This window comes from Cajanus cajan, chromosome 6 (genome assembly GCF_000230855.2).
Source record: "Cajanus cajan strain Asha chromosome 6, NIPB_CcT2T_4, whole genome shotgun sequence".
NCBI lineage: Eukaryota > Viridiplantae > Streptophyta > Magnoliopsida > Fabales > Fabaceae > Cajanus > Cajanus cajan.
This window is the reverse complement of record NC_138522.1, coordinates 2,396,333-2,408,615: the sequence shown is the minus strand read 5'-3', so window position 1 is coordinate 2,408,615 and position 12,283 is coordinate 2,396,333. Positions and strand designations below refer to the sequence as shown.

Genomic DNA, 12,283 nt, shown 5'->3' with positions numbered 1-12,283 from the left:
CGCTTGTATTTCTAGCTTGCATCAATATGAGGATGCATTACACTGCCTTCGTCATCGTCCACGTGCTTAGGAAATATGAACCACCTTATGTTGCTTCCCAAGGATGGGTTCTTACTTCTTAATTAGTCATCCTTTTTTTTTTTATTATTAACGGGGCTTAAAAGTCCAAAATACAAAAACTAATATCCACGAGGGAAAAGAACTGCAGACTTGTCAGCAAGTAAAAGAAAATGTGCCCAACTTGGGGGGGGAACTAAAACTATGCACTCCTTCCGGGAGGGAGAATCCTAGCTTGGCAAACCCATCAGCAACTTGATTAGCCTCTAAGACATGAGTACAATCAATCTTGTTGAAGCCATCTGACATTCTGACAATGTGATTTAGCAAGGAGTAGCACGGATTTGACCGAGGACACCCTTCATTTAAAAAGGAAACTGCTGTAGATGAATCAGATTCAATGATTATAGGAGAAGAGATAAATCTATCCTTAATAAGTCTTAAGCCATGATATATGGCCCAAAGTTCTGCATGCGCAACAGAGCATCTACCAACTAATCCTGCATAAGCTAATATAAATGATCCATAGCTATCTCTCAAAATCCCTCCACACGACGCCTGTCTGTTATTCATTACTGCCCCATCACAGTTAAGTTTTAGAGTACCCGGAGGGGAGGATTCCAAGGTAACATAAGTGGAGGTGAAGAGAGAGGACAAGGATTCGGGGAGCGACCAAAGGACATGTTCTGCACCTCGTTCAGGCGGCCTTTGATTTCACAAACAATCTGAATTGGGTTAATCTGTTTCTGATTGAATATAAAATTATTTCTCGCTTTCCAAATGGAATCCAAGGTCAAACCAAAAGTTTGAACCCATGTGATCTTTGTATGAGACAGATTTAAACACATCCATTCTGTCAATGGAGAGATAAAAAAATTCTAAATCGTTATTTGTCCCATCATAGCTTGCCAAGTCGCTTTTGCCCATGCACAATCACGTAAGGCATGCAAACTAGTTTCTCTCTCTTCATGGCAGCACACACAGATAGCTTCTGAGGTCATAAACCGTGAGTATCGCCACGCATTTGTTGGGAGGCTATTGTGCGCAGTTCTCCATAACAAACAGCAAATGTGTTCTGGACCAGGCCACTTCCAGATCATTGAAAATAAAGCTTTGGTTTGTAGACTTGAAGGATGTCTTAACTTTTCGTACGCAGATTTAATGGTAAAACAACCATCATTTGACCCTCCCCACACCAAACGATCATCATCATTCTCCATAGAGGGAGGTGCTGAACCCAATACTTCTTGCCAATACTGGTCAAGAAGGAGCTCACGAATAGCATCCAGGTTCCAATTACCATCATCTCCAATATATTCTGCTACTGTTTTGCACATCAAATCCCCAGGCACCTGTTGTACAACCACTTCACACAGCAAAATGTTGGAAGGAAGCCAACGATCCGACCAGAACTTTGTATGCTTACCATTCCCTATATTCCACGCTAATAAGGGTTTCACCTACCCCCAAGCATTGCAGATACCCCTCCAGAAATTAGAAGCAACAACTCGCGTTTTGACTGTTGGAATCACCTCTTCACCACATGCATATTTTGATCTAACCACACGAACCCATAACTTGTTTGGCTGGGAACAAAGAGCTCAACCATTCTTCATCATAAAACAGGTGTTTACCTTATGTGCCTCCCGTAGACCTAAGCCGCCCACATCCTTAGGCTTGCAAATTGTCTCCCAAGCAAGGGCATGAATATGACGATTATTGTTTGAATCTCCCCACACAAAGGAACGACAAGCTTTATCAATATCATCACAAAGCTGTTTAGGAAAAGAGACTGTTTGCATTGTATATGTTGGTAAGGAAGCAAGAACCGATCTAGTTAAGGTAAGTCGCCCTGCAAAGGAGAGGTTCTTAGATTTCCAATTACTTAATCTTTTGTTAATATGATCCATCACAGATTGAAGCTTCCGTTTGTTGACTCAGTCATGGTGTAATTGAACTCCAAGGTATTTTCCCAAGTTATCAGTGCGTTGATATCCTAAGAAAGAGCTAACCTCATTCTTGACTCTCCACCCCACATTTTTTGAGAAAAAGACTTGTTTTTTCCTGGCTTACCTTCATTCCCGAGCTCTTGCAAAATAAATCCATGCATGTATTAATTATTTCTGCTTGATCCAGAGTTGCTTCTGAGAACAAGATTAAGTCATCTGCAAATGCCAGATAGGATAATGGTGGCCCTTTCTTTGACAGCTTGATTGGCTTCCACAATTTATGATTCTCCGCAATGTCAATTAGGTGGAACAACCTTTCCATACATAAAACAAAGATATACGGGGACAAGGGGTCCCCCTGACGAATACCACGAGATGGTGTAAATTCAGATAGGGCCTCCCCATTCCACAAAACCTGCATAGACGGGGAAGAGATACAATGCCAAATTAGACCGATCAAATTTTTTGGAATTCCGATATCAGTTAAGGTTTCACGTATGAATTCCCAACTTAGCCTATCGTAGGCCTTTTCTAGATCTATCTTAATTGCCATCCATCCTTTTCGTCCTGACTTGTACTTCATGGAGTGGATCACTTCTTGTGTGATAATGATATTATCAGTAGATTGTCTAAAGGGAACGAAACTACATTGGTTCGGACCCACAAAATCTTCCATAATTCCTCTCAAACGCGTAGCTATAACTTTCGTGAGAATTTTGTATGACACGTTGCAAAGACTTATAGGTCGCATCTGTCTTAAGGAGGTAATATTATCAACCTTGGGAATAAGTGCAATAAAGGTCTTGTTTATTTCAGCCACCTTAGTAGGGTCATCAAATATCGACGTAAGCAGCTCGCAGATTGAAGGTCCCACTGTTTGCCATTGAGTTTGGTAAAAGAGAGCATTAAACCCATATGGACCAGGAGCTTTTAACCCTCCCATACGCTTAAGAGCAGTAAAGATCTCCTGTTGGGTTAGCGGTATTGCCAATTTGTCTTTATCGTGTTGTGGTAATTCTGGAAATGAGTTCGTCAAACAATAAGGTTCATATCTTCCAGAATCAGTAAATAAATTGCTATAGAATCTTGTTGTCAGCGCTTCCAGTTTCGCTTTGTCCTCAATCCACTCGCCTAATTCATTCTGAATTTTGACCACTTTATTTTTCCGCCTTCTGACTAAAGTTGTTCCATGAAAATATCTTGTATTACGGTCACCAAATTCGAGCCACTTGCATCGCGATTTTTGGAACCATAATAATTCTTCTTGTATAAGAACATGTTCATACTCAGCCCATAATTCTTGGGATAGTTTCTCTAGAAAAGTGTTGCGGGCTTGAGAAAGCTTTGCCGTAATACCATTTAGCCTCCTTAAAAGCCTTTGTTTCCTAAAAAAGATGTTACCAAAGGTTGAGCGATTCCAGCTTATAAGATGTTATCGTAAGGAAGTTATCTTGGTATTTCAGTCTGGTGCGTCATTCCAACTAGATTTTATTAGATCTGAAAACCCCGAATTGGTAAGCCATGCAACCTCGAATCTGAAAGGACGTTTAGCTGGGTTAGGATTGAGCGTACAATCTAATCTAAGCATAATAGGACAATGATCCGACTTTAGAGGGTGTAGGTGTAACACATTCGCATGGGGAAATTCTAATTGCCAATCCAAATTAGCTAGAACTCGATCCAGGCGTTCATACAAATTTCCTCTCTTCCAAGTAAAAGGTGACCCTTGGAAACCCATATCGAGCAAATTGCACTCACGCACCACCTCGCGAAAGGATTGATCTCCTCTATAACATACCTTGCGAGTCCCACCATATCTCTCATCATCTTGAAGCACAACATTGAAATCCCCTAATAAACACCATGCCCCATTGACCTCAGTAGCCAATCTTTTGATGTCTCTCCATAAATCCACCCTAAATTGAGAGTGAGGACTTCCATACACTATAGTCATAAACCAAGAACGTGATGCATGTTTAGCTTCCACATGGATAAATTGATTGGATTGACTCAGAACAACAATCTCCCAAGTAGATGAGTCCCATAACAACCATATACCCCCTGCAAATCCTTGAGCATCAACGATGAAAGAACTATCGAGATTAATACGATTTAATACCTTTTGAGCTGTCAACCCATTAATATGGGTCTCCAATAAACACAACACCCCCACTTGGTGTTCTCGAATAGAATTATTAATGAGGGGAATGAAACCTTTGCTCCCCGCCCCTCTGCAATTCCATGCAACTATATTCATGATCCACGGAATGGGTTTTTGGAGTTGGAAACTCCAGGTCCACTCTTGTCATCCTTTGTGACTTGCTCCTCTAATGAAGACGTTGAACTTTTCTTGCGTTCCTCTTCGAAGTGACGACGAAGTTGATTTGCTAGCTCCATGGTTTGAGCATCAGGAAGTGTGATATGAGTAATAGCCTCTAGGCCTTGAGTAATAGAATTGTTCCCAGCCGCCTCAATACTTTTCAGCCCTGCCATAACCCTAATTGTGTTGGCTTCCTCATATGCTGCTTGAGAAGCATGCATATCTGGTGACGTGGTAGGAATCTTGATATTTGAATGGGACCCATTCGCTTGAAGTATTGCCTGAGAATCAATTACTTTAGTTGAGGGTTGAGTTCCCTGCCTCGTATGGTTGTCACCTCCAACCTTTGCATAATTCCTTTTACCCACATTGATAGGGACGTGTGGATCTTTGTTACGTGCTGATTGTGGATTCTTCCCACCAGTCACGTTGCGTACCATCATGGAGGGCTTATGTGACCCAATATTACTAGGGTATGTTGAGTTAATTGTAACGTCCTTAACCATTTGGGTTGCAACACGTGGGGCCTCCGCATTAATCTTGGAATTATAATTTGAATTCGAGGTTGAGATCTTAGCCCGAGATTTATGGGGTTTTTTGTTACGACGTACAATCATCCATGGCCCATATTGTTCATCAGAGTCTGGTATGGGTTGGCCACCACTCTGCTCCGTTGCATTCTCTTGTGCCTGATCATGACTGTTCTCTTGCTGTCTAGTCATCTCCACGTGCCCATCTACTTCCATAGCTGCATCAACAGACCCCATTGGTTTGCTATTGGGTTCAATACCTAAACATACCTGGTCTTGAGGGCAAAAATCATGCTTGTGGCCATATCTACCACACTTGAAACATATGGAGTGCAGGCCTTCATATTCTAGCTTAAGAATATGCCCGAGCACATTAATTTGTGACACTAGCTTTTTCTGTAAATCGATCTCCACACAAATTCTGGCAAACCGCCCACGTGATTGGATCGAGGTCAACTTATCGATCTTCAGCATTGTTCCTAGTTTGCTCCCAACCCTCCAAAGAAATCGGTCATTGAAAAGTTCAATAGGTAAACCCGGAATGCGTATCCATGCAGCTATCTTACGAGTTTGTGTCGCTGTTACCGTAAAAAATGGCCTCCACCGTTGGACCACAATATAATGGTCCGCAATAAGCCATGGCCCCTCAAACAATGCATGCTTGTAGTCCTCCTCAGAGGCGAACTGCACAAGATAGTAATCTTGAGATAGATCCACCAATCTAACTACTCCATTCTTGGCCCATTCTTTTTGAACCTTATTATCCAACATTCTAAAGGCCACCCGTTTCCCCAAAACGTGAATAACCAAAGATTTCTTCCATGGCGCACACCATTCTTCAAACTCTTCTTGAGTGACATGAATCTTGGGACATGGATCAAGTTCTGTATTATCACCATCAGATGAATCTTGCTCCTTGTAGAATTCCTCTTCGGGATACTCCATCTCTTGAAACAAACTGTTGAGATCAGAAAACACCTTCCCTCCTCCAGATGAGAAGAGGCTCTCCATGTAAGACTTAAAGTTATCAGTCATACATGTATCCGTAGTAATAGGTGGCTCAATGTCAGACTCCTTCGTCTTTACCTTTTTGGTGCTCCAGCATAGTGGATCGTCTTCCGAGGCGCCTTTCGAGATCGAGACCGAAACCCTAGACGTCGTTGCCATCTCTTCTCTAGAAATTATAAGTACTCACCTCTTAATTAGTCATCCTAGCTACTTATAAAAATAAGATTACTCCCTACATATATTTTTATTTTATATTATTTTCTTCTATCATCTTTATCTTTTTTTTTTATTTACATTATTTATGAAACTCTAATGTATTTCTACCTTAATATGTTTCTTTGTAAACTATGAAAAAACAAATAATTAATACTACATAATATATATTTTTGTTGTAAAAGATAATATATATAGTGAATAACATTATCCATTTTAATTTAGTATATTTATAAGATATAATTAATAGGATATTTTATTAATTAAAATTATTGTTGTAAATACTACTTTTATTATAAAAAAATTTATTTATTGAATGAAAATACCTTTTATATATATATATATATATATAATTGATCCCCTCTGGCATCTAAGCCTAAATCCATCCTTGTATATGAGCTTAACCTAAATCCATTAAAAAGACTATCCACTAATTATCTAAGCATTGAGTCCAATAGTGTCAAGTCCAATAGTGTCAAGTGTGAGGAAGTGTATTAAAAAAATAAAAATAAGATTCACATTAATTAGAGATAAGGCAAAAAGATATATAAGTGATAGACAATTCTCATTTTTAAAACTAGTTTTATAATGTTAAATTATACTCATAATCTATATTTTTTATGGTATCATAGTGAGTGTCGTTGGCTTTAACTATCAATCTATTTGTTAATAAGTCATTATCAAACCATTCATAGATATCTAATCTTGCAAACTTCACTTATATGTAGAGATGTTTGCAGTGTGATTTGTTCTAATTTTTGTCTTAAAAATCATCTGAGCCGAACAAAAAATTAAGTGCAATTTGGTTTGAATGATTTATGAAATCTAAACTAATCCAAACAAATCTTTTTATGATTTAGTTTCTTTCATTTTTTGCAATTTTTAGAATTTATTATTTAAAAATCAACTAAAAATATTTAATATTATGTTATTTTTTTAAAATCGTATGTAAAAAATAATACTAAAAGTATATACATATTAAAATATTTTGGTCAATTAATATATTTAATACCAATTCTTATCTTATCTTAGTAACACTATTTCTTTAATATAATTTTGGTTATTATATTAAATATTTTTTCTCATATATATATGGTTTGCCACTTAATTTTTTTTGAACACCATAAATAATTCATAATTTTTAGTTATAAAATTCAATTTAATTGTTTACAATTTTATAAAATATCATTTAAATATTAAAACGTATATTTGAAGAGGAAAACACTTGTTTACTAACTTACAATTTTATAAAACAATTTTTATATTATGAGTCAATTTAATTTGGATACATATATAATTTGTATTTGAAAAAAAAATATTTACAAATAAATGCGATTTAATTAGATTTGCATCAATTTTACATTTTAATCCTAAAATCTAATTAAATTGCACAATTTTAAAAATTTAAAATCCAAACTGAATTGTTAATTTAATCAATTTTCAGTTTTTTTTATTATATAGATTTACAATTTTTCATTTAAGTTAATTCGATGTTGAACACTTCAACTTATATCACTATTATTGACCATCTGGAAGTAAGATGTTTTAACCTGTTGGTTAGAATGGTTTGGGCATGGATTAAGATCGAGGTTTCCAACATATCTGTTGCGAGATGGACACCGGCTGTTGGAGTTTGTCCTTCTGCACTCTCATGCTGCTACAATGGCTACTATTTTGGATATGTTGTCCTGGGATTGTCCTTTTCATGTGTTGGCAGGGAAGCCAATGTTATCATGCCTCATTTTTCTTGCTTCTGCTGTTGGGATGATGCATCAAGCCAATCTTCTCTAAAGTCTAAGGTCAGTTTCGTTGTTTCTTATTCCACCCAATAAAAAAAGCCATGCACAATTATTTAAATATACGTGCAGTTATTATTAGAAAAAATGTATACATTAGAAGAAGAAAAAAAAAAAAAAGTATCGCGCATCTCTTTATTTATTAGAAGAAATTAAATAATATTATTACAGTAAGTGATTAATAAAAATAATGAATAATTGCAATCTCTGAATAAAAAAAAAAAAAAAAAAAACTCACATCACATGCATGAATGACGACACTCTACCGACAGTCTTGTGTGTGGTTGCAATGAAGGCATGCAATTGAATATAATAAAGAAGCGTCAGTGTAGTACTCCCCCACCCCACCGCATTCCTTAACTCGCATCCACCGGTAAGTGGTAACCGTCCACAGTGCCACCACTCCCATAAAAAGTAAATAAATAACGGAATCAAACTCGAATTAGAAATTCCTAAAATTAATCCCAACCTAACCCACCATGGTTACAATTACAAAACCCCGTAAACCCATCGTCGCATTCTCGATCCTCAGATCCATCATCCTCCTCTCAATGACGTCCCTAATCTTCCTCTCCCTCCTCCTCCTCCTCCACGTCAGCCCTAAAGCCTCCGCGGACCTCCACGAAGCCTGCAACGCCACGCGCTCTCCTCTCCAATGCCATTCCTCCCTCTCCCCGCACCTCCCTCCGAATCCCACCCCTCTGGAAATCATCCACTCCGCCATCTCCCTCTCCAACGACCACCTCGCCAACGCCCGCTCCAACCTCCGCACCATCTCCCTCGCCTCCTCCGCCAACCTCACCCGCTCCACCGCCGTCAAGACCTGCCTCCAGGTCCTCCGCTACTCCCACCACCGCAACGTCCTCGCCGCCCGCGCCCTCCCCACCAAACACGCCCGCGCCTGGCTCAGCGCCGCCCTCGCCTACCAGTACGGCTGCTCCTCCGGCCTTAAGTACGTCAACGCCATCGAAACCGTCTTCGCCGCCCAAACCATGACGCTCCTCGACTCTCTCGTCAATATCACCAGCAACGCCCTCAACATGCTCGTCTCCTACCACCGCTTCGGGAACGACACCGCCGCCTGGTCCCCGCCGCTCACCGAGCGCGACGGCTTCTGGGAGCCCCCCGTGGCCGAGGGGTTCGCGCCGGGGCCCGCCGCGCCAGCCACGCTGACTCCGGACGTTACGGTGTGTAAGAGAAAGGACGATGGGTGCTATGAGAGCGTGCAGGATGCGGTTAATGCGGCACCGAATAACTCGGATAAGAGGTTTGTGATATACATTAAGGAAGGGGTTTATACAGAGAGGGTGAGGGTTCCGTTGAGGAAGAGGAATGTGGTGTTCTTGGGGGATGGCATGGGCAAGACTGTGATAACGGGATCTGCTAACGTGGGCCAGCCTGGAATCACAACCTACAACTCTGCCACCGTAGGTCAGTTTATCTAAAGCTTTATGTGTTTTATTTTTTGTGCTTTAGATGACTAGCGTGTGTTAGATTTGGATAATAAATTATGTTTGGATTCACATAGATTTTATTAGTTGGATGTGGATCTGCAATGTGATAGTGTAAATGTAAATTGATAATATATTAGTTCAAAACTAAAATAATATGTGTGATTAAAAAGGACAATATAATATTAATATTAATATTTATTCAAAGAAAATATAATAAATGGTTAAATTTTTAAGGGCTTATTTAATATTAAAAACTTGTGTAATAATTTCTTGGTTTGAAGGACCTATACGACATCACCTACCAAATATAAATATGCTTTTAGAATAAAAATATCCAAATATAAATATTACTTCAAATTTAATAAAATCAATTTTACATATGCTAATTCAAACACAGTGGCTTATAAACTACGGGGTTGACAGTTATGATAGTGCAAGAAAATTTAGATTAATTTTTATCATTGTTCTTATAATCTTTCCTGCCAAATATATATATATAAAGGCTTATATTTTATAGGTTTAATTACTTTTTTGATTTCTATAATTTCATAAACATTACATTTTAGTCTATATAGATAAAAAAATTTCATTACATATCAATTTTTTTTTCCTTTTAGTCTTTGTCATTTATTACTATAAAGACTAAAAAGTAAAGTTTATGAAATTATAGAAATTAAAAAGAAATAAAAACAATATGCATAAAGACTAAAATGAAATGTTTTTAATTATAAAATGTAAAGTTCATAAAATTATAAGGACTATAAGAGTAATTGAATCTACTTCATAAGAAAAAATTTACATTTTGTTATGGTGCTTTGTTTTTTAACTAGAATGAGCATTTCACTTTATAACCCACCTAATAAAAGTTTGTATTAAAGATTAGGATTAGTTATTGATGTGAAACTTTCTTTTATGATTTGGAGAACAAAAAATCTGAATCTAAGTTTTGTGTAATCTGTAAAATGAACAGATGTGTTTGGTTGTGTTTATAGCACTTGTTTGTGTAGGAAGGATAAAAAAAAAGTTGCAAGCCTTTCTTATATGATTTATATGAGTTGCTTCTACATCTTAAGAAGGATATGATTACGAGACTAATTATTGAATTATAAAATGGAAGTTTTTGACTTGTTTTGGAAACTGGTCTGAAGAAGTACAGCATGCTGTGTTGTTTTCGTATAGGACTTTGGATGACATTGACATGCATATGGAGCATACCTGTGTTAATGAGTTAATTATATAACTTTGCAGGGGTTGCTGGGGATGGGTTTGTAGCAAAGAATCTCACGATCCAGAACACGGCTGGTCCTAATGCTCACCAAGCAGTGGCCTTCAGATCAGATAGCGACCTTTCTGTGATTGAGAACTGTGAATTCATTGGCAATCAAGATACTCTTTATGCTCATTCCCTGCGCCAATTTTATAAATCTTGCCGTATACTAGGTAATGTGGACTTCATCTTTGGGAACTCGGCGTCAATCTTCCAAGACTGTGAAATCCTAGTCCGGCCCAGGCAAGAAGAGCCACAGAAGGGAGAGAACAATGCCGTTACCGCCCACGGCAGGACAGACCCAGCTCAGTCAACTGGATTTGTTTTCAATAACTGCACGATTAACGGTACTGAGGAATACATGACATTGTATAATAGCAAGCCTCAGGTTCACATCAACTATCTGGGTAGGCCTTGGAAGGAGTATTCTAGAACAGTTTTCATCCATTCGTTCTTGGGAGCCCTTATCACACCACAGGGATGGATGCCATGGAGTGGGGATTTTGCACTGAAAACACTTTATTATGGGGAATTTGAGAACTCAGGACCTGGTTCTAATCCGACTCAGAGGGTGCCATGGAGTAACCAGGTCCCAGCTGAGCATGTGTCCTCGTATTCAGCGCAGAGTTTCATTCAAGGAGATGATTGGAATCGTCATCTTAGTTATTAGGCCATCTTAGAGGGGGAATAGGAGGAGTGACGAGTAAGTGGGAAAATTTTTTGTTTCCACTTTGGAACTGCCAGTACAACGAAGATGTCAAAACCCAGAGAGAGAAATTCAAATGCCATGTTATTTGTGCTGGTAAATACGGAGGGTTGATCCTACTCATTGTATTGGGGGTAGGCGTAGGCCATCCATTGAAAAGATTAATATTTTTTCTGCCTGATGGCTGTGTTATAGAATCATGAACTGATGAAGAAAAACTAGTAGATTTTACAAAGCTTCCCATTTGATGTAACTAGGCAAAGAGAATATGGAAGGAAAACTGTTATGGGCACAATGGATATTATAGTTTTGAGGATAATACCTCATCACCCACTTTTCCATCGTACTATAGCTATATGAAAAACTGGCAACGATTTCCTTAAAGATCAACCCGACACCTTTGCTCAAAAAAGTTAATCAATTTTATTCTTTTTTATGAGGTACCCACATTGCCATCAAGACCTTGGTTTGATGGACTAACCTAAAAGTACTTGCACTTAAAAATTGAGACATGGAGTTGAGGTTAACCAGTGTGCATGGAGCACTAGGTGTACTTTTTGATAAAGAAAAAACTTTGCTTGCATGTCATGTCAGATTGCCAGGAAACTTTCATTATCAAAGTTATCGATGATAATCACACGCGTAGCTCGAAGCTTCTTGCATCTTGTTACTTTAGAGGCGCAATGGCGCCTTAAGACGCAATCTCATTTCTTGTATGTATTTTAATTTTGTAGTTACGATCTATCTGCCGACATGATATAATTTTAATGGGGTGGAACAAATATAGTAGGCAGTCACATGCTAACGAAAGATCTTGGACACTTTGAAAGCAATTCTGGTGTTCACCTTCCGTTGACTTGTTGAGTGATTAGATTATATTTCAAATATCATGGTAGATCGCACGGGGTGGGGCCTTCAAATTCAGTTCTCCATTTAAAAAATAAAACTTTCGCGTCCGTATATCGGTAAAGTAATACTAGAGG

The 12,283-nt window shown here is 38.4% G+C and overlaps 2 protein-coding genes across 2 annotated transcripts; one reads left to right on the top strand and one right to left on the bottom strand.

Annotated features, from left to right (window-relative positions):
* Positions 1 to 935: 935 nt before the first annotated feature.
* LOC109789145 (uncharacterized) lies at positions 936 to 4,263 on the bottom strand. Its single transcript, XM_083059373.1, has 4 exons — positions 3,512 to 4,263; positions 2,131 to 3,391; positions 1,692 to 1,832; positions 936 to 1,517 (listed from the first exon to the last, which is right to left on the bottom strand). Exons 1-4 carry the CDS (start codon positions 4,261 to 4,263, stop codon positions 936 to 938), a joined length of 2,736 nt encoding a protein of 911 aa, XP_082915499.1.
* A 3,849-nt stretch (positions 4,264 to 8,112) lies between these two features.
* LOC109789142 (putative pectinesterase/pectinesterase inhibitor 51) lies at positions 8,113 to 11,633 on the top strand. The gene is made up of 2 exons (XM_020348031.3): positions 8,113 to 9,304; positions 10,576 to 11,633. Exons 1-2 carry the CDS (start codon positions 8,353 to 8,355, stop codon positions 11,262 to 11,264), a joined length of 1,641 nt encoding a protein of 546 aa, XP_020203620.1. The 5' UTR covers positions 8,113 to 8,352; the 3' UTR covers positions 11,265 to 11,633.
* The last annotated feature ends 650 nt before the right edge of the window (positions 11,634 to 12,283 follow it).